Source organism: Mauremys mutica, chromosome 1 (genome assembly GCF_020497125.1).
Source record: "Mauremys mutica isolate MM-2020 ecotype Southern chromosome 1, ASM2049712v1, whole genome shotgun sequence".
Classification (NCBI taxonomy): domain Eukaryota; kingdom Metazoa; phylum Chordata; order Testudines; family Geoemydidae; genus Mauremys; species Mauremys mutica.
This window is the reverse complement of record NC_059072.1, coordinates 114,407,445-114,434,328: the sequence shown is the minus strand read 5'-3', so window position 1 is coordinate 114,434,328 and position 26,884 is coordinate 114,407,445. Positions and strand designations below refer to the sequence as shown.

General features: G+C 48.2%; 1 protein-coding gene across 8 annotated transcripts in view; it reads right to left on the bottom strand.

Annotated features, from left to right (window-relative positions):
* BPGM (bisphosphoglycerate mutase) overlaps positions 1–26,884 on the bottom strand; it is a 48,907-nt gene that overhangs the window by 16,109 nt on the left and 5,914 nt on the right. For 2 of the 8 annotated variants that reach the window (XM_044992114.1, XM_044992115.1), the window contains exons 1-3: positions 13,599–13,778; positions 9,391–9,486; positions 5,694–6,345 (exon numbers count right to left, since the gene is read on the bottom strand). In XM_044992114.1, coding sequence (XP_044848049.1) covers positions 5,694–6,330 — 637 coding nt within the window. In that variant the 5' untranslated portion in view covers positions 6,331–6,345; positions 9,391–9,486; positions 13,599–13,778. Of the gene's footprint in view, positions 1–5,693; positions 6,346–9,390; positions 9,487–10,747; positions 10,767–12,593; positions 12,613–13,135; positions 13,174–13,598; positions 13,779–26,884 lie in introns of those variants that run through there. The other 6 variants (XR_006574120.1, XR_006574121.1, XM_044992133.1 and 3 more) reach the window with 5 other exon arrangements.

Below are 26,884 nucleotides of genomic sequence, written 5' to 3'. Positions count from 1 at the left end.
GGCTGTTTGTTTTTTAAAAGCCATCTTCCAAGGAAATCATGACAGATCTTTCAGGCATTTCAACACATCCTGCTAAGCCCTGTCAGCCAGGAAAGTCTGCAGCTCCAGAGCAGGTTTTTTGTTTTTTTGTAACATGGTTAGCAAGCCTGAGCCTTTCAAGCTTTGTTGTAATTAACCATAATGAGGGCAATGTTCATGTCCAAGGGACTACTTGGCCTGGATTTAGAAGCAGCTGTGCTTCAAAGATTTTTTTTTTTTTTTAAATAAGAAGAGTCAGCGAAACCTCTTTAGGAAAGTCTTTTGCTGAAAGTTTCTCTGAAATGATTAACTATGTGTTATTTTACTTGTCTTAACCTAAGAAAGGAAAATCTTTTAGTACTTACTTCCGTTCAAAGCTTCTTGGCTTAAATCAAGGTATATTCAGCTGTAGTCTCAAAAGATAAAGCAGTCAATATAACCAAAACATTCAGAAGCAGCCATGGATTTTTAATACCTAGGTTCAAACATCATGAGTCTGATTTTCAGGTGTGCCAAGAACCCACAACTCAAGCTGAATTGATGGGAACCGCAGGTATTTGGAACCTCTGAAAAGAGTCAGGTCCAAGATATCCCAAGTTGGTCACCCAAAAAGACAGCGGCCACTCAAAATTGTTGGGCCACACAAATTCATCTGTGACTTAAGACAGCAGAATCAGGATCTACTCAGGCAGGACTCCAGCCAGTGAGAGCAAGGGGCTCAACATCTTTCAGGAAAGGGTCAGCACCTCAGAGGGTAAGGCCTCCCCCATGGCCACATTTAACTTCAATGGGAGTTTTGCTCAAGTATAGATTGAGTATTCGATCAGAAAAGAAAGTGGCATGTTGGGGTGTGACCAGAGGGGTGCAACTCTGCTCGGCTGTTATTTCTCTGCTGTAGTACGTATGGAGCCTTAGGGACCATACACAGCTGATTTATGCTTACAGCAGTCCCTAGGCTAATCTAACTTATGATGAGGATTGGACAGCTGTAGCTTCATAATCAGGGAGCTGTAACCAGCTCTAACTCATAAGAACATAAGAAAGGCCGTACCGGGTCAGACCAAAGGTCCATCTAGCCCAGTATCTGTCTACCAACAGTGGCCAATGCCAGGTGCCCCTGAGGGAGTGAACCTAACAGGCAATGATCAAGTGATCTCTCTCCTGCCATCCATCTCCATCCTCTGACGAACAGAGGCTAGGGACACCATTCTTACCCATCCTGGCTAATAGCCATTTATGGACTTAGCCACCATGAATTTATCCAGTCCCCTTTTAAACATTGTTATAGTCCTAGCCTTCACAACCTCCTCAGGTAAGGAGTTCCACAAGTTGACTGTGCGCTGCGTGAAGAAGAACTTCCTTTTATTTGTTTTAAACCTGCTGCCTATTAATTTCATTTGGTGACCCCTAGTTCTTGTATTATGGGAATAAGTAAATAACTTTTCCTTATCCACTTTCTCAACGTCACTCATGATTTTATATACCTCTATCATGTCCCCCCTTAGTCTTCTCTTTTCCAAACTGAAGAGTCCTAGCCTCTTTAATCTTTCCTCATATGGGACCCTCTCTAAACCCCTAATCATTTTAGTTGCTCTTTTCTGAACCTTTTCTAGTGCTAGAATATCTTTTTTGAGGTGAGTAGACCACATCTGTACACAGTATTCGAGATGTGGGCATACCATGGATTTATATAAGGGCAATAATATATTCTCAGTCTTATTCTCTATCCCCTTTTTAATGATTCCTAACATCCTGTTTGCTTTTCTGACCACCTCTGCACACTGCGTGGACATCTTCAGAGAACTATCCACGATAACTCCAAGATCTTTTTCCTGACTCGTTGTAGCTAAATTAGCCCCCATCATGTTGTATGTATAGTTGGGGTTATTTTTTCCAATGTGCATTACTTTACATTTATCCACATTAAATTTCATTTGCCATTTTGTTGCCCAATCACTTAGTTTTGTGAGATCTTTTTGAAGTTCTTCACAATCTGCTTTGGTCTTAACTATCTTGAGTAGTTTAGTATCATCTGCAAACTTTGCCACCTCACTGTTTACCCCTTTCTCCAGATCATTTATGAATAAATTGAATAGGATTGGTCCTAGGACTGACCCTTGGGGAACACCACTAGTTACCCCTCTCCATTCTGAGAATTTACCATTAATTCCTACCCTTTGTTCCCTGTCCTTTAACCAGTTCTCAATCCATGAAAGGATCTTTCCTTTTATCCCATGACAGCTTAATTTACGTAAGAGCCTTTGGTGAGGGACCTTGTCAAAGGCTTTCTGGAAATCTAAGTACACTATGTCCACCGGATCCCCCTTGTCCACATGTTTGTTGACCCCTTCAAAGAACTCTAATAGATTAGTAAGACACGATTTCCTTTACAGAAACCATGTTGACTATTGCTCAAGAGTTTATGTTTTTCTATGTGTCTGACAATTTTATTCTTTACTATTGTTTCAACTAATTTGCCCGGTACCGACGTTAGACTTACCGGTCTGTAATTGCCGGGATCACCCCTAGAGCCCTTTTTAAATATTGGTGTTACATTAGCTAACTTCCAGTCATTGGGTACCGAAGCCGATTTAAAGGACAGGTTACAAACCTTAGTTAATAGTTCCGCAACTTCACATTTGAGTTCTTTCAGAACTCTTGGGTGAATGCCATCTGGTCCCGGTGACTTGTTAATGTTGAGTTTATCAATTAATTCCAAAACCTCCTCTAGTGATAATTCAATCTGTGACAGTTCCTCAGATTTGTCACCTACAAAAGCCAGCTCAGGTTTGGGAATCTCCCTAACATCCTCAGCCGTGAAGACTGAAGCAAAGAATACATTTAGTTTCTCCGCAATGACTTTATCATCTTTAAGCGCTCCTTTTGTATTTTCATCGTCAAGGGGCCCCACTGGTTGTTTAGCAGGCTTCCTGCTTCTGATATACTTAAAAAACATTTTGTTATTACCTTTGGAGTTTTTGGCTAGCCGTTCTTCAAACTCCTCTTTGGCTTTTCTTATTACACTCTTGCACTTAAGTTGGCAGTGTTTGTGCTCCTTTCTATTTGCCTCACTAGGATTTGACTTCCACTTTTTAAAGGAAGTCTTTTTATTTCTCACTGCTTCTTTTACATGGTTGTTAAGCCACGGTGGCTCTTTTTTAGTTCTTTTACTGTTTTTCTTAATTTTGGGTATACATTGAAGTTGGGCCTCTATTATGGTGTCTTTAAAAAGGGCCCACGCAACTTGCAGGGATTTCACTTTAGTCACTGTACCTTTTAACTTTTGTCTAACTAACCCCCTCATTTTTGTATAGTTCCCCCTTTTGAAATTAAAGGCCACAGTGTTGGGCAGTTGAGATGTTCTTCCCACCACAGGGATGTTGAATGCTATTGTATTATGGTCACTATTTCCAAGCGGTCCTGCTATAGTTACCTCTTGGACCAGCTCCTGCACTCCACTCAGGATTAAATCTAGAGTTGCCTCCCCCCTTGTGGGTTCCCGTACCAGCTGCTCCATGAAGCAGTCATTTAAAGTATCGAGAAATTTTATCTCTGCATTTCGTCCTGAAGTGAAATGTTCCCAGTCAATATGGGGATAATTGAAATCCCCCACTATTATTGGGTTCTTAATTTTGATAGCCTCTCTAATTTCCCTTAGCATTTCATCATCACTATTACTGTCCTGGTCAGGTGGTCGATAATAGATCCCTACTGTTATATTTTTACTAGAGCATGAAATTTCTATCCATAGAGACTCTATAGAACCTGTGGATTCGCTTAAGATTTTTACTTCATTTGAATCTACACTTTCTTTAACATATAGTGCCACTCCTCCCCCTGCACGGCCTGTTCTGTCCTTCCGATATATTTTGTACCCCGGAATGATTGTGTCCCATTGATTGCTCTCAGTCCACCAGGTTTCTGTGATGCTTATTGTATCTATATCCTCCTTTATCACAAGGCACTCTAGTTCACCCACCTTATTATTTAGACTTCTGGCATTTGTGTACAAGCACTTTAAAAACTTGTCCCTGTTTATTAGCCTGCCTTTTTCTGATGTGCCAGATTCTTTTATGTGACTGTTTATCATCTGATCCGGCCCTTACATTATACTTCTCAGTCCTCTGCTCCTGACTATAACCTGGAGATTCTCTATCATCAGACTCTCCCCTAAGAGAAGTCTGTGTCCGATCCACACGCTCCTCTGCAGCAGTCGGCTTTCCCCCATCTCCACTTGATCCACTTGGTGCAGGAGAGACTCTGGCTACAAACTCATTCTATATAGTCTGTAGGGTTAGTCACTGACATAGTGGCTCTGAACATGGTTTGTGTCTGCATACAAGGTGGTTAAAAGTTATGCAGGAACTGTGCTCAACTAGCAGTATATCCCCCCTGCCAGTGGGTTGGCTGGCACAGCTGTTTTCCTGTAACTGATTCAGTGCACTTTTTTTGTGGGCACAAGACATCCATACCATGTGAGTATAACTGGTTTAGCAATCTCCTTCCCAGCTCTGTGAAGTACTTTCCAGAATACACCTAGAGTGGTATCCAGAGAGCAGGGAGTGTATGTTCTCTGCACACTTTGGTGAGAATACTTGCCCAAACTGTCCTAGAAAGAAAATGATGTTGGGCAGTGCAGTTAGGTGCAGATACACAAACATGGACTTGATGATACAAGCTAGTGTTACACAGCGCGTCTACCTACTTGCAATCAGCAGAGGTGACTACACCTCTAGCAGATTACAAAATCATGGTTTAAAAAAAAAAAAAAAGTGGTCATACTGTGACCAGGACCTACATTTGTAACTGAAGAACAGGAAGGTGGATTGTGCTAGTTTCTGCAGGACCTAAACTTGGACCCATGTCTGTATAAAAAGGCCTGTCCCAAAATTGGCCCTGGTCTATCCCAGCTCACACCTCCTCAGCCCCTAAAGGAATCAGCAAACCTCTGCAAGGTCCAGGAATGCAAGTTTAGCTGTTCACTGGGAAAGGATAGTATATGTATAGATGAATGTTTTAACAAGCATCTACCCGACACAGTATGTCAATACAACACTGACTTATCAGTGATGTGTCATGAGCAATTACTCTTAAAAGATATACATCACAGTAACAGATAAGTATTCCCCTCACACACTTCTAGCCAAGCACTTTAATGATATGGTGAGTGGGAAAAAAAAAAAAAAAGCCAGTATAAAATCTGTTTGTATCAATCATCGTAGTAAAATAGGGGACAGAGGGGAAACAAAACAGAACAAAAAACAGGGCCAGATTCTGATCTTGGTCACATTGGAGTCCATTAACTCCACCGAAGTTGAATTGGTTACTCTCCTTTTTTACACTGTTGTAAATCTAATCACTTAGAAGATGAAGAAATAAAGCAAACACATTGTGTTGCACTGCCTTCCTCCCATCTGATTTTTGTTCAAGAGACCAACTTATTTAGTCCTTCGACACCACAGATATTAAAGCTCTTGCACTGTTTTATAGAACTATCTTATAGGATCAAAAGCTGCTTGCCATTTAAGCCAGTGTACTGTTGCAAGTGTGGCAAAACTGGCTCTATGTATCAAATGCAAAACCAGGGTTGGATCAGCATAGAAGACCACTTTTTAAACAAAACAGAAGCCTGGTTACTGTTACTACTAAAGCAGAAAGATTGTGAAGATCTTTACCTTCCAGATGCTTGAGCAGTGCCCTAGTGCTGTTTCCATGAGCAGATATGAGGACCATTTTGCCGCTTTTCAGCTCTGGTGCTATCTTTTCATTCCAATAGGGAAGGAGTCTCTCCAGAACTTCTTTTAAGCTTTCAGCCTTTGGGAGTTTGTCCTGTGACACATCACAGCATTTATATCTGCGATCATTATAGATCTCTCTGTAGTAAGGATGAGATTCAGTTATGGGAGGTGGAGTAACATCATAGCTTCTTCTCCATATTTTCACTTGCTCTTCACCATGGTTCAGAGCCATTTCGGCTCTGTTGAGACCTATCAGTGCACCGTAGTGGCGTTCGTTCAGACGCCATGAACTTTGGGTGGGAACCCATTCTTGCCCCATCTCTTCTAACACTAGCCAAGCAGTCTGAATAGAACGGCTTAGGATGGATGTAAACACATGGTCAAACTGAAAACCTAGTGCTTTGAGGTGTTTCCCACAGTTGCGAGCTTCCTTCATCCCATCGCTGCTCAGCTTCTGATCCACCCAGCTGCAAAAGCGATTCTCTTTGTTCCAGGCTCCTTCCCCATGTCTTAACAGAACAAGTTTGCACTTAGTCATTTTGATTCTGGCTTCGCTCCGCTTATAGTCTAGCATTTAATGTTGATCCATCTAGACAAGAGATATGAAATGAGTATGTCACTAGAGAGTAAAGTAAAATGAAGTTGTATGTACTTTAAGTGTTGTGTCCACTGAAGGAAGTTCTTGTGTCCTCTGTGCCGATTGCTAGCCTTTGCATTTCTTTCCTCCTCACTACATAACAAGTGACCACCACCTTCCCTTAGTGTTCACTTCTTCCACCCAACCTGTAATTTTTAACCCACTTAGGTCATGCTGCTACACTAATTAAAGCAGCAGAGATACAATCAGATCTGACATCCAGACTTCCCTCAAGTCCTCATATAGTGCAACCTTGGTCTACAGATCTGATAGTGTTTCCATCATTGTTCCCCAGACAACCTTAATTCTGACCATTATGCCAGTCTATGTTCACTCTCCTCCCATTCCCCACTGGGGGGAGAGGGGGGGAGAAGGGAAATTGATCTAAGATATGCAACTTCAGCTACGAGAATAGCACAGCTGAAGTTGACATATCTTAGATCACCTTCCCTCCCGTCCTCACAGAGCGGGATCGATGGCTGCAGCTCCCCTGTCGACTCCGCTTCCGCTTCTCGCTCTGGTGGAGTTCCAGAGTCCACAGCAGAGCATTCAGGGAATCGATTTATCATGTCTAGACGAGATACGATAAATAGATCCCCAATAGATCGATTGCTATCCGCCAATCCGGCGGGTAGTGTGGACATACACATGAAAATCATCCCCTCCCACTCATCCAGCCACATTCTTGGCAGTTGAGCACATTATTAAGGCCATTCTAGGATGCACATAACTAGTGAGCCTATTTTTTAAATAAATTAAATAAATAAAGCCCACAGAAGACACTGGTTATTCCTTCCTCTTGATTTCCAAGTAAATCTAATTTCCTTTGTGTCCATGGATTAGACTGCAAGATGTTCATACAGGGACCACAGCACTTCCGCATTTTGAGCATTGGTCTGCTAAACCCAGGGTTGAGAGTTCAATCCTTGAAGGAGCCATTTAGGATCTGGGGCAAAAATCTGTTTGGGGATTGGTCCTGCTTTGAGCAGGGGATTGGACTAGATGACCTCCTGAGGTCCCTTCCAACCCTGATATTCTATGATTTCTTGTACAGCATCAGGCAAATTTGGAGTTATTGAATTTTAACAACATCATCCAGAGGAAAGCTATCAAAACACAGCACATTCTCTTTTTGTTTATCTGTTGCCTCATCAACAGGAGTCTTATCTTCAGTGGGAGATGGATTGTGCTGTTCAGCTAACATTTTCCAGAGTGACCACAGATTTTTGGGTGCCCAGCTTGAGATACCTGAGACCTAACTTTCAGAGGTGCTGAACATCTGCAACTTCCATGAACACTGACTGGAATTTTGGGGGCTCAGCCCCCAAGTCTCTCAGGCTGGGAACCCCAAAAGTCTCCAGCCATTTTTGATCTTACATTATGAATGGTGTGGGCCAGGGACCATGCATTCCACTGCCTTCTGAACAGCACAAAACACATCAGCTTTGCAGACTAGGTCTTCATCAGCTATTCGGATGGGCTAAATTACCAAATGGAATCAGTGTTTTGATGCTGCTGACTACAACAGTGTGATCACACTGAACGGTGTGCTAGAATTCTCAACCACCCTCATGGAACAAAATGTACAGACATAACAGAATGGTACCATGAAGCACTTCTTCCAGCTACACAGTTCAGTTTGGTTACTATTCGTAGCTGCTACAGCAATACAAGCCCCAGTCATGGATCAGGACCTCACTGTGCTAGGTGCTGTACAAACAGAACAAGAAAGTCCCTGTCCTAAAGATCTTACAATTTTACCTTACATTTACAAAGCATCTGCAATGGGGTCTATCGGGCTCTCTCTGCTCCTGGCTGAAGACATTAACCCCAGACACCCCTCAGCTCAAGGAAAACCCACACAGGCCAGGTTACCAACAAAACTAGTTGCCGTGGGGGCCTAGAAGAGCCAGGAGGAGACACTGACGAACTGGGAGCCAGCAAGCCAGTGAAGGTGGCTTGCCTGCTCCCTCTCAGGAAGGGTGCTGGTGAGGCTGCCACAGGAGAGGTGCTCCTCAGTAGTAACCCACTATCTGATGTCAAGCTCATGGCATAGGCCATTCAGCTCCAGGCAGGCTTCCACAGGGTCCCAAAGCATTTTACAGGAAACCTGCAGACTTCTTCAAAGAATGGAAACCAGATGGACAAGTGGGAGGGGAAAACAAAAGACGAAGGTCACAGAGTAAAACAGCTGCTCTACAGATCTGTGGCCCTTTTTCTATAAGTCTCCATAGAGAATTAGGAGAACTTAGTTCTGAATCTCATCGACACATGTCCTACTCCACACACACCCTAAATTCATAGAAATCAGGTGTGTACTACAGAAAGTTCAAGTCAACCCTGATGGGATTGAAACGTGTGACTCCATAAATTGCAAGCAAGATGCTTACAATATTAAGCCATCTCTTTGAGAGCCCAATGTTCTAAGAAAAAAAATGCCACAAAGCACTTCTCCCTCTGGAGGAAAGGGGAAAAAGAGTGCTTCCCTTTCAGTGGTCTCCTCCTACAGAGACTTTAAAAATATGCTGCCCACAACAATATATCATGCAAGTTCCTCTAGCACTATAACCTGTATAAACCATGGGCTCTTTACGAGAAGGTTCATTTTCTAGATACTGAACGTTTATTGTTGAGATCAAAGGATTGTATCATCCACAGGAACTGGTCAACTGATTTACAAGTTGAAATTCAGACCTGATGTGACCAGAAAGGCAAGAAAGTTGCACCCCCTTATGTCAGTTCTGAATTGGGCACCGCAGGAGCCCAACACAAGTCACTTAGGGATAGAGGCGGGGGGGTGGAGGGGGAAGAGAAGGATTGAACCCACCCAGAGGTAAATTAGTCTTGGGCGTAACTATGGATTTCAGTAAATTATATACACTATTATCGTTATTATATTTAGAGGGGAGGGGTGGAAATAGGTTTCCTTAAATATCAGCACAATACTGAAATAATTAACTAAAAAAATTAGAGTGACATATGGAAGTAATTCCTCACCTGAACTATTGCAAATGCATTCCACTGGCACAAACCCCCAGGCACAGAGGCTTGAGCTGCTGTCAAAAGAACATCATGGCCTCAGTATGAATCTATCTGCAGGAAAAGAAAAGGCAGTTAGAGTCTTGCCACAGGAAGGAACTACACCGACGACTAGTCATGCCAATGCTGTCAACAAAGTGAGCCACCAACCCTGCCTCTTTGGGTAGGGTCTACATGGCAGCTGGGCACGTGCCTCCCAGACCAGGCAGACAGACTCACACTAGGTCCGCTTGAGACAGTGCGCCAAGAATAGCACTGTGGATGTTACAGCTCAGGCTAGCTACCCAAGTTCAGTCCCACACAATCTCCTGGACCCGAGTTTCGGTAATTAGCCCAAGCCTTCACCAGTGCCGCAACATCCACACTCCTATTTTAGCATGCTTGCTTGAGCTGACCTAATGTGAATCTGTCAGCCTGGGTTGGGAATCACCTCCCAGCTGTGTGAGATACCGATGAGGCACTTCAGAAGAGAGAAGTCTGTTTGCCTCCCAGATATTCCAAGAAGCCACTAACCCCACCTCTGCAGAGACTTGTTTAGGCAGCACAGTCTATGTCTTGAAGAGCTTACAGACAAATATGATACAGGTAGGAAACAATAACAATAAAGGAGATACTGCCAATGTAGAAAGACTTCACTGAAGAAGTGGGTTGGACATGTGGAGTCTGTCCAAGTGAAGAGGACAGCATGGTAGAAGGCACAAAGCCCAGCGCAAGGGGAGAAGAGGCTCGCTAGGAAATGTGGAGGAGTTTAAGCAGCAATTGGGGTCGGGATGAGAGTTTATATTAAGGTGTAGATGCAAGGATGGAGCTGCATCTTACAGATGAGATGTCTGTTGTTCCACTTTGCTACACACAGTGAAGCCAATGAAGTTACACTAGACTTAAACAGCTGTGACAAGAGTGGGGACTCAGATCTGAGAAGCTTGAACTTAGTGCTGAAGAACAGAAGCTAGTGAAGGATCGGAGAAGAGAAGTGACGTGGCTGGAGCAGTGAAAATAAATATGATCTTGGGAGTCATGTAATTGTAGCCTGGAAGGGGATGAGGGAAAAGAGGTGCATTGCAGAGCAGGAGCAGGATGTCACAGTACTATAGATCAGACGCAACCATGGAATGAAGCAGTTACAGCAGCAGGGATAGAATGCAGAGACAAGATAACAGAGGAACAATCAGCAATTCATAATTAGAAGAAACTGATATATGGGAAGTGAAGGAGAAAGAGGAACCAAAACCCAAGCCTCTGAACCCCACCTGCTGGGGCTGAGCAAGAAATTGATGACTCTAGCTCTCTAAAGCAAGATCCCCGACATCCTTACATGTGGGTTCAGAGAGATGGAAGTTACTGATTGGCTTCTTCTCTGGGAGACACTGACCCTATCTCCCTGGGTGAAGTAGGCAATGTCACCTGTAGGGAAGAAGACCAGGGAAATGACAGAAAGTGGAGAAAAGATCAGCTGCCTCTGTGCCCAGCTACATGCTGTTCATTTAGAAACCACTCACATGCAAAATATCCCAGATGCTATAAAGAGAATAAAAGTCAACGGTTTGTGCATTGCGGAGTACTCATACTCATCAGTGGTGGAGACAAAACTCTGCACTGGTTAGAGAAAGTCAGGTAATTGCGCTTGGTCAGGAAGCATTCTGCACCTGCAGTTATCTGGATTACATGAACAAATACAGGATTTTGCCTACATAACATTTTGCCATAGGGGGAGGGATGGGTCAGTGGTTTGAGCATTGGCTTGCTAAACTCAGGGTAGGGAGCTCAATCCTTGAGGAGGCCATTTAGGGATCTAGGGCAAAAATCAGTACTTGGTCCTGCTAGTGAAGGCAGGGGGCTGGACTCAATGACCTTTCAAGGTCCCTTCCAGCTCTATGAGATAGGTATATCGCCATGGTTTTGTTATTATTTTTAATTTTGCATAGTCCTCCCACTGCAGAGATTTGAACACATTTGGGTCAAATGGGCTCATCACTGTTGCCATTCTGATTTGGTAGCATTTTAGATACACGTAACACAAGGTGAAGGACAAAGGTGAATCAGGCCCTCTATTTGAAACAAAAAATTAAACTGCCTTTTTAAGCTTTCCAAAACTGCGTTCTCTCCTTATTTTAAAAGGCCATTGCATTACTTCCTATGAAGAGATACCAACACAAAAACACCATACTTTCTCTATTAAGCCACAGTGGACTTTTCCAATATTTTCAGAACAGTTCTGTATTTCTGTAATCACATAGGTATATTTAGTATCTAAATACACAACACTACCATTTGTCACAAGTGAAGATATACACTTTTCAGAGTCAGTGAACTCGATGATCTTTTATCAGAATTAAAATTTTTTTTTTTTAAGTAGCTGAATTTGAAAGCTTCAGGATTGACAGTCATAAAAGTCGAGATTGTCTCTCCCCTCCTCCGCCGCCCAGATTTGAAAATTTTTACCTTGGATGATTTAACAAATGTACCTAAGTGACAAAGGGAGCCTAAATCCTATTTTCAAAAGTGATTTAGGCACTTAGGCACCTTGTAAATCCCAATCAAAGGAGTTAGGTGGATTTGGGCATACAACTCACTCAGGCACCTTTGAAAATTTCAGCATAAGTGAGTTAGGTGCCCAAACCTAACTAACCCCTTAGACAGAGATTTACAAGGCGCTTATGTCACTTTTGAGACTAGGACTTTGACACTTTTGAAAATTTTATCCTTTGCCTGTCCACAGGGCCAGTGCTTTGTTCAGTTAAGTTTTAAGTGACTCAAGCCATAGGGCTTGCATCACTTTCCCTAGGAGAATATTCCCCAATATAACTGATCTCCGTCTTATAAAAAAAAATTGTTCCTGATGTCTATGAAGGGTTGGGGGGGAATTTTTGAGTAATGTCTTGCTACTGATACCCTATAGTGCCACACCGAATAGATTCTTTCCTCTTTGGACATTGCACCTTTCAAGTATTCATGGATGGTTTCATCTCCCACTCCACCTTTTCAGCCTATTTTCAACATCACTTTGATTAGTTAAGAATGTTCTCATCGCAAAATGCTCAGGTTTCAATCTCAGATAGCCTTTACATGTATTCCCACTCCCCCACCCACATTTTTTTACTGATAACTTTTGTTTATTCCCCAGACTGCACCCATTTGACCCCCAAACCTGATGCACACACCAGTCCCACTGAAGTCAAAGGACTTTAGCCTTCATAAGGACAGCAGGGTCAGGCCAACTGTAGCACAGCATATTTGGCTGTGCCTCACAATGAAGCGAAAGGTAACTATTGTACATGGCAACGTCTTAGACTGGCACAGCCTTGAACACAATGCTGTCTCGAGGCTCGATTTTCAGAGGTGCTGAGCACCTGCAGCTCCCACTCTAGGGTGACCAGATGTCCCAATTTTATAGGGACAGTCCTGATATTTGAGGCTCTCTTACCCTTGTCATCTGGTCAGCGAGGGATAGGGTGACTAGATAGCATTATGGCTCTGAGCACCTCTGAAAAAAATTAAGCTCTGAATGGCATCTGTTTCTTTTGAAGACACTCCCCCTTCATAAAGGCGTTACTGAACAGCACCTCAGAGATTGCTCATTTAGCAAAGTAACTTTTAAAAAAATATATGCTATTTTCCCAAGCACCAATCCCCCTGCCCCATCATTTACACTGCACAGCTCACATGTCTTATTTGTAAAACACACACACACACACACACACACACGGTAGTAACAGCCCCTAGAGGAATTTCAGTTGTCCCAAGTGGCTTTCATGCGGCTGGAGAGAGAGATCAGGAGCGCTACGAATTCCCACTTCTGTTCGGCGAGCCGGCGTGCCTCAGTATAGCTGACCTCAAATCCTGACTCACATCACAAATCGAGAGAACCTACAAAGCATCCTCCCTCCCCGCAGGCTGGCGTCACCAGCGCACGCTCCGCCCGCGCTCCGCATGGCCGGCCGGCTCCGGGCAAGCCGCTCGGACCCCGAAGAGCCCAGGAATACGGAGGTGCATTGGCAGAGCTGGATTGGGGGGGGGGGGAGGGGGCAACGTTGCATTTGCACCAGCCTCGATTGTGCCAGCAAATCCCTCCTCTGCACGAGCAATTCACCCCTCTGGGTTTACCAATGCAACCCCCCCTCGCTGGCTGCGTTAATTAACCTTTCCCCCAATCACAACAATGTTACCTGGCCGAGAGCAGAAGAGTTAAACCGCCCAGCAGCAGCAGCCGCCGCCGCCGCCGCCTCACAGGCTAACAGGTTCAAACCGGCTCCTAGAGCGCTCCCGTCTGAGCGGGGCGTTGAGCTGTCACTCATTAAATAGCCGGGCCGCTCCCTATCAGAGCCGGGCCTAGGGCAGGACGAGGTGACCGAATCGGTCTTTTCCGGCTCTAATTTCTGTGACGCTGTGGGCGGAAGAGAGTTTGATTGGCCGGTGGACCAGATAAACGTAATCGAAAGCCAATCGGGTTTGGTTTACTGGCTGCTATGGGATCAAGCAGGGTTTTGTTTTTCTGGGGCGTGCTGCTGGCGGGAGCTCTGGGCTCCCATTGTGAAAACGCTGCTCTGGTGTGACGTGGGGAGTTGGGGTGATTGCCCGCTCTGCGATGGAACCACTGCCACCCCCTCTCTCTGGACGCTGGGACACCAGCTGCCTGCCACATCCTGTCCCTCGGGCCGGCACAAAAGCGATTTCTGTAAAACACATTCTTTGCTTTTGGAATATGCCAAATTGCACCAGGTAAACTCTTTCCAAGATGAGGATAGCTCCAGGGCCCCTGCCAAGGTGTCTATACGCCCACCTGCAACGTTTGAAAGTACACAAATTCAGCACAGTACACCCCCCATATTTTTCAAGAACCAAATGCAAAACCACTTCATCTCTCTTTGTTTTGCCTCCGTCCTTGGTTAGGAGAAAGAGCTTTTGTTTACAGAGGAAGCCCAAGTAAGATTTCCCAGTTTCTTACCCCTCCTCCCTGCAAGCATTCTCAGCCCAGTACAAGGGGTTTATCACAGGCAAAGGGGGGATTTTTGTGGGGAATCCTTGGTAAAATATTGGCAACAAGTCACAGGTTTAAAAACACACACACACATCCCCACTAAAGAGATAGGAAGGATCAGCAGCAAAAAATATCCTCCTAGAACTAAGCGCCTGATGCAGAAAAGCAGAGGGCAAAGAAGGGCATAACATCAATAAATTACAGACATTACGTAGACCAGTGGTTTCGGCCTGAGAGCCAAAATATTATTTCAAAAGGACGAGGAGGCCACACTGAATATTTTAACTAATTATCCCATAGCCCCAATACAAAACTTGTCTTGCCTTATTAGCCTCTTAATATGACTTTTGGAGTTGTTTACTCCTCTACTCACCAATTTGTTAATTTCCAGTTGAATCTGCAGTACTGCCAACCCAAGAGTTCAAAAGCCATGAGTCAGACCCCCCCCAAATACATGAGATTGGCCCCAAAATGATATTGTGTTTTCTGGTCTGTCTTTTGGTTTTTGAACTCCCCCCCCGACTCCTAATGTGGGGGGGGGGGGGGTCAGAGTTTTGACATCTCTCCCACATGGCTCCTGCTGCAGAAGCCCCAGCTAAAATCAACATGGGTTTGTATGAAATGCTGTTTGATGATGTCAAGCTTCCAGCTTCCATGCAAACCCCAAAATTCAGTCATTCATTCTGTACCCCTCAGACTAGTAATTAATTGTGCATCCCACATCTGCCCCTACCTCTGCCCCTCCTACAGCTCCAGAGATTATCCCAACCAACCCCAGGGCTGGAGTTGCAGGGATGGATTGGAGAGGGAGGGAGGAGATCTACCCATTTTTCACAGGAGATGGGGAAAATGGAGCCAACTATCCTGAGCTGCTGGGATCTTTTTTGCATGTATTGGATAACACACACACACCCCTGCCATGGGGAACAAGGACAGAGTGAAAGCTCTGAGGGCTTCCTTGCAGCATCTCTAGTTGGCTGTTCTTGCCCAGGAAGCTCAGACTAGGAATTGGGGAAGGCAGCGGAATAGAGGGAGTTTTCCTAAAGCAGAGCTCACATTTGCTTGAGGGCTGGAGCTTCTTGTCATGGGAGACTGGCTCCAGCAGAGACCAAAATCTCCAGAATTGGCAACAGTGGTTTGGAATGTTACCAGTTACACTATCTTAGTTCCGTTCGTATCCATGAGGCACTGTTGATTCAGAATCAAACAAACAAACAAACAAATGGAGCAGCTGCCTGGAGCAAGGAAGGAACAGCAGGGACACTGGGAGGCTGTCAGGAAGATGGTGCCTCCTTCCTCGTCTCCATAGCAATAGTAGGCCTGATTCAAACACTGCCCGTTAAAGACACATTTTCCATTTGGAAACAAATGCACATTTTCTTCTTAAGTCAGAAGCCTTTGAATGGCCACATTTTAAAGCCTCAAGAGCTGTAGGTTGGCTGTGCCTGTTGTAATCTAAGGACATAGAGGCACAAGAGAGAGAAAAATGATGCTGGATTTGTCCCAGGCTAAATAAAAATGTGTGAAACTGAAAAAGAGAAAGTTCAGAGTCCTAATGGTCAAAGCAGGGCAAGAAGCTGCAGAAAAAGATCTGGGGCCAGCCAAATAAAGGGGGTGTGGGGACTAATGTGGGCTCAGAAGAAAATATGGGGTTATTTTTTGACATTTTTAAAGGCTAGATCCCCCGCTGGCCCTTATATGTCTGTGCAGCCGGGGCGGGGGGAGGGGTAGAAGAGGAAGGGAGTAAAGAGCCTCTCCCCATTTTGGGTAGTCTGCCTAAGGACAGGGCAGAAATGCAGTCTCAGGGAAGCACATGAATCATCCCCTAACTACTCCCTGGGGGTGCACAGCATTCCAAAGAAACAGCGCCATAACCCCACCCTCTGCTTTCATGCCAGCCAGTGGAGCTGGCCAGCCTCCTTAAGATGGGGAGCATCCTACGCCTCCTAAAGGGATTTTGCAGTGTGTTCGTTCCCACTGGACACTGGGGAGCTCTGGGAGGCATTCTGTCTCTCTTGGGGAGAATGTTTCCAGTACTGCCAGTGGGGCAGGGCTACTTCGCACAACCCCTAAAGCAGGGTCATGTCTAAATGGCACAATCATACCTTACCTTGCAACAAACAAACAACCTGAAAGGAGAAAAGAAATCATAACCCTTCCAGAGAACAACCCAATGAATGCAAATCAACACCAGCCTCTTCCCTCCTTCCATCTGGATGCTGATGAGTGTGATTTACATCCCATAACTGCAACAAGAATGTTAAAAAAAAAAAAAAAAGACATTACACCTCCCAAATAAAAGCAACAGAATGTAGGCGTGGTGAGCAGACCCATTTATGCACATATCTAGGCCCTGATTTCAGTCAGTTCTACACGGCTGACCTTGGGCCTGGCAGTGGTGCTCTATGGGGAACCCAAGTTTGCTCACACAGATCCCTCTGCTGTATCAAAGCGTTAATACATGTCCTACTGCCAGTTAAAGAGAGCGAGGGATGCATGCCAAGGGAACATCCCTGAGTATGAGCAGAGAAGTGATAGAAAGAGAATAGATCCAACTCCTGGGTCCCAATCATCCCATCCTGTGCAAAAACCCATGAGACACAAATCAGGGGGAGGAAACCTCCACTAGAATCCTCACTGAGATCACCTCCATATTTTCACATCACAAGTATGGTTTTATACAAACCTTTCCTTGGAAAAGACATTGGGGCCCCATCCCCAAATCTGGCAAATGCCAGGGCATCTGTACAAATCCATGGGAGACGAGGGCCATCTGCCTGGAGTCCCTGTGCCTCAGCACCAACTCTGGCCTCCAGTAATCCCTTACCCCCTTGGCTCCATGGCAGCATGGAAGCCACTGTACTGGGTACTCCCCCTTGTTTGGCTGGTTCCAAGAGTGAGAACTGTTGGGAAAGGACAATAAAGCTTGCTGCTGTTGTACCTTTTCTGACTAATTTCCACACAACTGGAGGTAGTAAGATGTGCATTCTCCATACACCTCTTCAGCTACCCCACTTGAATCTCCATTAACCATGGAGAATGATAGGGCCTATGACAAAAGCCAAGCAGTTCTGAATCCATCTCAGGGTTTGGCTACACTTGCAGCTGTACAGCGCTGGGAGTTAAAGCTGTCTTCATACAGCTGTGTAGGGAAAGCACTGCAGTGTGGCCACACTGACAGCTACCAGCGCTGCAGTGTGGCCACATTTGCAGCGGTGTTGGGAGTGGTGCATTATGGGCAGCTATCCCAGCGTTCAAGTGGCTGCAATGTGCTTTTCAAAAGAGGGGGGTGGGGTGGAGTGTGACAGGGAGCGTGGGGGAGACAGAGAGAGTGGATTTTTGGAGCTGACACTGTGTCAGCTCCCTGCCTTGCAAGTTCCGACACCTTCCCCCACCCCTCTCTCATTCAAATAGCCCTCTTTGTTTTTTTCCTCACAGACCAGATAAGCAGCTGCTCCACAACGGACCCCCCTCCCTCCCGCACGCCGTACTGCTTCTCTCCTCAAGCAAACATTCCAAAGGGATCCCTCTGCCTGCCTCTGCTCGAGCAAACAGTAGCTGTGTTTGTTTTTTAGATAAGCAGCTCCGGGAGCCCCGAGTTCACAACAAAACAAAGAGAGGCATCACAACAAAACAAAGAGTGTTATCTTTACTTAAAAAGCATTATGGGAAGGTTCCAGAGTCAGTTACAGCATAGTAAGATTAATCACTGTTTACACTGGCACTCCAGCGCTGCAGCACCAGTGCTGTTCTCTTTATTCCTCTCATCGAGGTGGAGTACAACCAGAGCTGTAGCCAGGGAGATACAGCGCTGTATGTGCCTTGCCAGTGTGGACGGGGAGTAAGTTACAGCGCTGTAAAGCCACCACCAGCGCTGTAACTCTCAAGTGTAGCCAAGCCCTCAGAGAGGACAGTGGTGCACATACATATTAGCACTTTGATTTTTACTATGGCAGTGCACCTTTCAAGTTGCTCAGTTCACTTTGCAAGAAGAAATACACTAGAGGCTGGATATATATAAGAGGTTGTGTTTATACTCTGTATGGGATATACTGCCACCACTGACTACATAAACAATTGAAAGCAACCATTATATGCCAAATACAATCATAATCTCAACTAGACAGACATTATCTCATTCCATTATTCAGGACCTATTCACCCGTTAAATATAAAACTGTTATCAGTGCATATTACCAGCCTTTTTACCAGATAATTTCATTAACATAATAAAAATAATCAATTTACTTCAATTTGAGTTTTACCTGCACAAGGATCTGGCCCGTATTGCCATTCTTTACTCTTGCTCCACCCGGTTTCACTCAGTTGGTGGCCATTATCTCTCAGAACAGCTAGACTGTTCCGCCCCCAGGTCTCCAAACTGGAACCTTTCCAGGACATAATAGCTTCTCTCACTTGGAATTTCTAGGGTACAAATGATTTAGGAAAGTCCTTTTCTCATCAGAGCATGTTTCATGCAGATACCGATGCAATCATATTATAAATAAGAGTAGTAAGAGAAGAATAAAGTAGAGTAGAAATAGAAAGAAATAAAATTAGGAGGAAAATAATAGAATAAGTGGTACATTGTTCACATTTGTCAAAATATTCATCATTCTCTGCTGACTAAGCTCTACTCCCTTGATATTTTCTCAGTTATTTTTGGAATGCACTGTACCTAGATACCAAACTATTTTTGACACATGAACAGTCATCATTAACGAGTTTCCGATTTAAAAGGGGCTTTCTTTGCCCAAATCCTGCCTCTGGGTCCTTCTCATTCTGACATCTCTTGGATTTTTTTGCCACCAAGTCCTGGTCTTCACTCCCAAACCCTCCACATCTCCCTCTTTCCTCAGACACAGTTAAACACTCCCATCCTCCCTGTCACTCAGACCCATGACCAAGGCATTCTCTTCAGGCTTGTCTAACAACACGGTACTGTGTTGCGTGCCAGAGTGTGAATCTGCAGTTACTTTCCATGCAGTAACATCCAGTGTGGACACTGGTGCAGTGCACTGAAAGTCCTGGAATATGGCTTGGCATTCAAAGCTTTCAAGTAATAGTAAGCCAGCCGCACTCTGGAACTGTCACTGCTCTGTCGCAGTGTCCACACAGGACATTGCTGCATCCAATGCTGTGCACTGTAGATTCACACCCTAGCTTGCTGCGCCCCAACTCACTGTGTAGACGAGTCCTTTGACTCCATCTCTTGCTGGACTGCACTTCCAAGCAGTGTCCCACATTTGGCAGTTTTTCCTCAACAACATCTTTAAGACCCAGCCTTTTCTCTCTGCCCAAACTGCTAAAACTCTCAACCAAGCCACTGTCTTCTCCTCCTTGTTACTATAATCACCTATTATCCAGACTTCCTGACACCCCCTTCACTTCCCTCACCTCCACTGAAAATACTAGTGGCTAATATCATCTCCCTGCCCCATCATTCTGACCTTATCCCCTTCCACTGGTTCCCCTTCTCTCCCACATCCAATACAAGTTTCTTGCCCTTACCTTTAAGTCCCTGCACACCTTTGCACCTCCCTATTTATGCACTCTTGTATCTTATTACATCACCTCTCTGCCCCACTAGTGATACCAGCCTAAATCACCCATTTGTTCATTTTTCTCACAAGCACCTTCATGATTTTCTTCCAGAACGCTGTTCCCAAACTAGACTAAAACATCACTGTCTTCTTCCAAACCCACTCATCCAGCTGAGCACACAGCTGACCTATGCAAATGCACCTCCTTTCTGTGGGCACAGATCCTCAGCTGGTGTATATTGTCATAGCACCGGGATCTGCCTCAGGTCTTCTTCTGACTGTTACATCCACATATGAAATTAATTATTAATTATTATTAACTATTTTATTGCCATAGCCCCTAGGAACCCTGGTCACGGACCAAGACCCCACTGTGCAAGGTACTATACAAACAGAACAAAAAGACAGTCCCTGCCCTGAGGGGCTTATAATCCAAATATAAAACAAGAGATGACAAGAGATAACGGATGGATGGATACCAACAGATAGGGAGGAGTATAAGGAAACAATCTATATTATAAGATTCCAGGTTTGTCACTCTGTGTGTCACTCTGAAGCCTAGAACATCTGTTAAGTCAGCATGAAACAATGGGAGCAACTACAAGCATGGCTGAAGGCTCTTTTTGTTCAGAATATCACCAGGTCAGGGCCGGGGCAAGTATGTTTCGCGCCCTAGGCGAAACTTCCACCTTGCGCCCTCCCCCGCGCCCCCGCCCTGAGGCGCCCCCCCCCGCGGCAGCTCCCCCATCTGCCCTGAGGCGCCCCCTCCCCCGCGGCAGCTCCCCACCCCCCACCCTCTGCTCTGAGGCACCCACCCCACCCCAGCTCACCCCTGCTCCATGCACGAGCACGAGCATCCCGAGCACGCCCTTGCTGCTTCACTTCTCCCGCCTCCCAGGCTTGCGGCGCCAATCAGCTTAGGCGACGCAAGCCTGGGAGGCGGGAGAAGTGAAGCAGCCACAGCGTGCTGGGAAGGAGGCAGGGCAGGGGTGAGCTGGGACAGGGAGTTCCCCTGGTGCCGCCTCCCCCCCCCTTACTTGCTGCAGGCGGCCGTCCCCGTGCTCCCCTGCCCCAGTTCCCTCTGCCTAAATGCTGGCGGCGACAGAGGCGGCCGAAGATCCGGCCGCCGCGGTTGCTGCCAAAGAAAATGGTGCCCCCCAAATCCCAGCGCCCTAGGCGACCGCCTAGTTCGCCTAAATGGTTGCACCGGCCCTGCACCAGGTTCAATCATCACTGGGACTTGCAGTCTATTACTGTCCAATTTTTAAGTTCTCAGCCATTTTGACTTTACAAATGACACCAGTGCAGCAGCAGCAAGGCATCTACCTATGCCAGGCCAAGAGTCCTAAACCATTGTGATATATCAGAGGTAATGCAAACAATTGCACCCTGGCTCTACAGCTCATTTGCATGCTGCAGTGTCATTGGCTGTAGAGGGAGACTGCACAGCTGGTAAATTACAGGCTCAGTTGCCACAGTTCTTTGAAACTTCTCACACAACACTTTACAAATTGCACAAATTGTGGCAGCACAGGCTCACAGCTACTAGTCAGACAATACTGGTCAGCAAGATAGGCAGTGGTCTCCGCACACCACCGGCTTTCCCATTGTGTTGCATTAGTTAGAGGGTATGCTCTTCAGGACAAGGACCATCTTTCAGTCTGTGTTTGCAGAGTGCCTGGCACAATGGGACTCTGATCATGCTGGTGTAATAAAATAATGATAACAAATGCGGTGTCAACAACTTTAACAGACTTGCTTTATGCCTCAAACAAAACAATACAATAAATCCATTCAGAAGGCAATAAAATATGCCAGACTGGGATGGGGTGCTCAGCCCACACAAGGCCTGAAGGGGTTAAAGTGGCTAGGTGGACCAAAGTGGCTAGGTGGAGGAGCCAGGGAGTAATGAAGGTTAATTAAAAAGGAAACACAGCTGGAAAGGAATAGAGGCCTATATAAAGCCCACTGGCTGAGAGTAGAAGAGGGATGCTGAGAGAGAGGCAGGCTCAGTCACTGGCAGGGTAAGATAGGAAGCAGCCCAGGGATACAGCAGGAAGGGATAGGACTATGACAACCTTGACTGCTAGCTGTAAGGTCCCTGGGTTGGAACCCAGTGTAGAGGGCAGACCTGGGTTCCCCTGGGGAAGCTGCACCATTAAGGCACAGTGAGAGAATAGCTGTCTCGGACAGTGGGTCCTGAGAGACATAGGGTATGTCTACACTATGAAATTAGGTTGATGTAATATAAGTCGATTTTTTAGAAATCAATTTGATACAGTTGATTGTGTGTGTCCCCACTTAAGACCATTAAGTCGACAGAGTGTGTCCACAGTGCCGAGGCTAGTGTCGACTTTCGGAGCGTTGCACTGTGGGTAGCTATCCCACTGTTCCCACAGTCTCTGCCGCCTACTGGAATTCTGAGTTGAGCTCCCAGTGCCTGATGGGGCAAAAACTTTGTCACGGGTGTGTAGTGAGGCGGCCTGGCTCCCGGCCGCACCCGAGAGAGAGGAGCCAGAGCAGCCGCCACAGTGGGCGGAGCCACCGCCGCCTGTCCCCGCCCCTGGAAGTCAAGGGGCAGGACAGGAAGTATAAAGGCCCGGCCCCAGCGCTCAGTTGCTGCCCGGCGGCCGGAGAGGACAGACGCCCCTGACCGAGCTCCTGCTGGACCGAGCCTGCCCCGAGCCCGGTACCCTGAGGAGGACTGGCCGAGCCTGCCCCGAGCCCGGTACCCTGAGGAGGACTGGCCGAGCCTGCCCCGAGCCCGGTACCCCGAGGAGCTGCTCGAGCGTCCCCCCGACCGGAGTCCTGAGGAGCAGCCCGAGCGAGCCGGCTCTCAGCACGGCGAGGAGCCCATGGTGTGGGACCCAGCACCGGACACCAGTACTGAGCAGGTACCCATGGAGGGGGAAATGGAAAGTAGCCCGGGGGTAGCTGACCCCAGTCTGGCTACAGCAGACTTTGAGCCGATGTCGGTGTGTTGCGGTCAGGACCCCACCGACACAGCAGCAGACTAACTGCCGCTGTTAGGGCCCCGGGCTGGGACACAGTGGAGTGGGTGGGCCTGTGTCCCCCCTGCCACCCCACTCACGGGTGGCAGTCTCCCCCTCACACCAGCGCTCAGACATAGAAGTCTGCACTTACCTGCTGTTTGCTCAGCTCCTGCTTAAGGACCGGAGCCCTGAACTATTGGTGTTTGCTCAGCTCCTGCTTAAGGACCTGAGCCCTGAACTGTTGGTGTTTGCTCAGCTCCTGCTTAAGGACCTGAGCCCCTGAACTATTGTGTTGCTCAGCTCCTGCCCAAGGACCTGAGCCTAGAACTGCTGTTTGCTGCCCCACCCTGACTGCGGGGTTGGGCTTCAATGACTGTTTATTTCTGCTCAGCCCTGCCTTAGGGTCTGAGCCCTTGGACCTTCGGAGACTGAACTGCTGATTTAGGCCGTGTAGTGACGCGGCCTGGCTCCCGGCCGCACCCGAGAGGGCCGAGCCCCCCACACCAGACTCTTACACATGGTGCCTTCTCTGAGGAATCTCGCCCAGGATGTGGGCGCGAGCTCTTGACGCTGGTGAAAAGGGGGCCGCGGGAGAGAGGCCTCCCGCCAGAGAGATGGATCTATCCCAGCTCCTGGCCCTCATGACGGAGAGCCAGGAGCGACAACAGGCGGCCCAGTCGCGACAGCAACAGGAGCAGCAGGCCGCCCACCAACAACAGCAGCAGCAGCTCATCGAGCAGCTAGGTTCTCAACAACGACAGCTCATTCAAGACCTGGTTACCCAGCACCAGGACTTTCAGCGGCAATGTGTCCAGCAGCTCGCAGCGGCACTGACTCGACCGGAGGAACCCCAGCCAGGAGGTGCGGCAGGGGCCCCGCAGCCCAGCCCCCTAATTCGGCTGACGAAGATGGGGCCCGGCGATGACCCCGAAGCCTTTCTCGTCACATTCGAGCGGGTGGCCGTCGTCGCGGGCTGGGCCCAGGACCAATGGGCCACCATCCTGGCCCCATACTTAACTGGGACTGCTCAGACGGTCTATCGAGGCTTGTCGGTGGAGGTAGCCCAGGACTACAGCCAGGTGAAAGCCGCCATTCTGGACGCCCTGGATGTGAGTCCGGAGACCTACCGACAGCGGTTTAGAAGCCTGGCATATCCTCCAGGGGCCCGGCCTCGGATAGTGGCCCAGGAGCTTCGAGAGACCTGCAAAAAGTGGCTACAGCCTGAACGCCGGACATCAGAGGAGCTGATGGAGCAGGTAGTGCTGGAGCAGTTCGCCCATGTACTCCCGCCGCGAGGAAGATCCTGGGTCCTCCGCCATAGGCCGGCAACAGTGGCCGCGGCCGTTACGTTAATGGAGGACTTCCTCGCGGCTGAAGCCCCGCTGGGTTTGGCTGGCCGGACAGCCCCGCCACGGACGGAGCGGCCCAACCCAGAAAAGAAGGGGGCACCCACCCTCGCAGACATACGAATTTCCTCCCGTGGAGCAGAGGCCCGGACCCGTACCGCCGCGTCCTCCGGGAGACCCGCTCGGACCCCGGTTCCCGCGGCAAGAGGGGACTACCGGAACCCGCCTGGAGGTAACCCCAGGGCCCAGTCACGGACGGGACGAGCAGACCTGGGGCCCTGTTTCTCCTGTGGAGAGTATGGCCATTTACAGCGGGACTGCCCAGGACTGGAGTGTACCTTTGGCCAGGTTTACGCAGGGGAAGGCTGTGCCCGGCGTTCACAAGCGGCCAAGATCACCGTGCCCGTGGTCGTTGAGGGGCGCCCTCCTCGATTCAGGCTGCGGCCAGACACTGGTCTGCCAAACCATGGGCCCGCAGGCTGACAACCGCCTGGCCCTGGGGAAGATTCAGCTGCAGTGTATCCACGGGGATATACGGCCCTACCCAAGTACCAGGGCCCAACTGACTATTGATGGGGTCACCCGGCTGATGACAGTGGGACTCGCTCCACGGCTGGCGTACCCAGTGATCCTGGGTCGGGACTGGCCCGAGTTCCCCGCCGAACTACGCCGCCACGCCGAGGGCAGCCCGCAGGTCATGCCAGCCTTGGAAGGGGAGGCCCCAGAGACTGAGGAAGACGAGGTGGAAGCCCCCGACCACACCAACCCTACGGGAGGACGTGAAGATCCTCCCACAGGAGTGGGGGAGGATCCCTCGGCGCCCACGGACTTTTGCCGGGATCAACGGGCCGACCCCACACTCAAACGGACATACGACCAGCTGGCCTCCGTGGATGGGACTGTCCTCGACCCCCATCGAGCGGCACAGTGGCCGCACTTTGAGCTGCGGCAGGAGCGCCTATATCGCGTCGAGAGGGACCCCCGCACGGGGGATACCCGGACACAACTCCTTGTACCTCGGTGTCACCGCCGGGCGGTCATGAAACTGGCCCACGACATCCCAGCGGCCGGGCACCTCGGCCACGAGAAGACCCTGGCTCGGATCCTGGGGCACTTCTTCTGGCCAGGGGTACACCAGGAGGTAAAGAATTATTGCAGCTCTTGCCAGAATGCCAGTTGGCTGCCCCAGCACGAACTCCAAAGGCACCACTGGTCCCGATGCCTCTAATTGAGACCCCCTTTGAACGCGTGGCCATGGACCTGGTGGGGCCTCTCCCTAAAAGCAGTGCGGGGTTTCAATATATTTTAGTGATAATGGACTATGCTACCAGGTTCCCCGAAGCAATCCCTCTCCGGAACATCACAGCCCGCACCATCGCAGCTGAACTGGTGAAGGTCTTCGCCCGCATCGGCCTGCCCCGGGAGATCCTCACGGATCAGGGAACCAACTTTACATCACGGCTGCTCCAGCAGGTCTGCAAACTCCTGGGGATAAAGCAACTCCGAACGTCCGTCTACCATCCCCAGACAGATAGGCTGGTTGAAAGATTCAATCGGACATTGAAAGAGATGTTGCGTAAGTTCCCCCAGGAGGACCTTCGCCAATGGGACCAGCTCCTTCCACCCCTGCTCCTGGCGGTACGAGAAGTTCCCCAGTCGTCAACTAAGTTCTCCCCCTTTGAATTATTGTACAGACGGCGACCCCGGGGCCTGCTGGACCTCATGAGGGAAACCTGGGAGCAAGCCCCATCCCCAGCCCAGGGTCTCTTAAAGTATGTACTCCAACTTCAGGAGCGCCTTAAGCAGGCGGGGGATCTGGCGCGGGAAAACTTGAAAGCCGCCCAGGACACGCAGGCTCATACTTATAACCGGGACGCCCAGACTCGGGACTTTCAACCCGGAGACCGGGTATTACTCCTCCTTCCCTCCAGTGAATCGAAGATTCTGGCCTGGTGGCAAGGGCCATATGAGGTGGTCCGGAAGGTGGGCCCGGTTACTTATGAAATTAATCAGCTGGACCAGAAAAAGAGGATCCAGCGGTACCACATCAACCTCCTCAAACCCTGGCGGGAGCGTGAAAGGCTTTTGATTAACCCCTACCCGCCAGAACCGGAGCTAGGACCCCAGGTTGCCCATACCGAGGACCCCGGGGAACCCCAGCTTGGGGAGACCTTAACAGAAGAACAACTCAAACAGACCCGGTGCCTCCTGCGCGCCTTCTCCCACACTTTTACGGGCCAACCAGGATACACCACCCTGGTATACCATAGGATCCAGACAGAGCCTGGGGTGGTGATCCGGAGCGCGACCAGGCCCTTGCCGTATCACAGGAGGCGGGTCATTGAGGAGGAGGTACGAGCGATGTTGGATCTCGGAGTGATTGAACCATCACAAAGTGAGTGGCGCAGCCCTGTAGTGCTGGTACCGAAGCCCGACGGCTCACAGCGGTTCTGTATCGACTTCAGGCGCGTTAATGCTATCTCCAAGTTCGATGCCTATCCCATGCCTCGGATAGATGAGCTGTTGGCCCGCTTAGGGGAGGCCCGTTATATCACCACCCTTGAACTAAGCAAAGGGTACTGGCAGATCCCC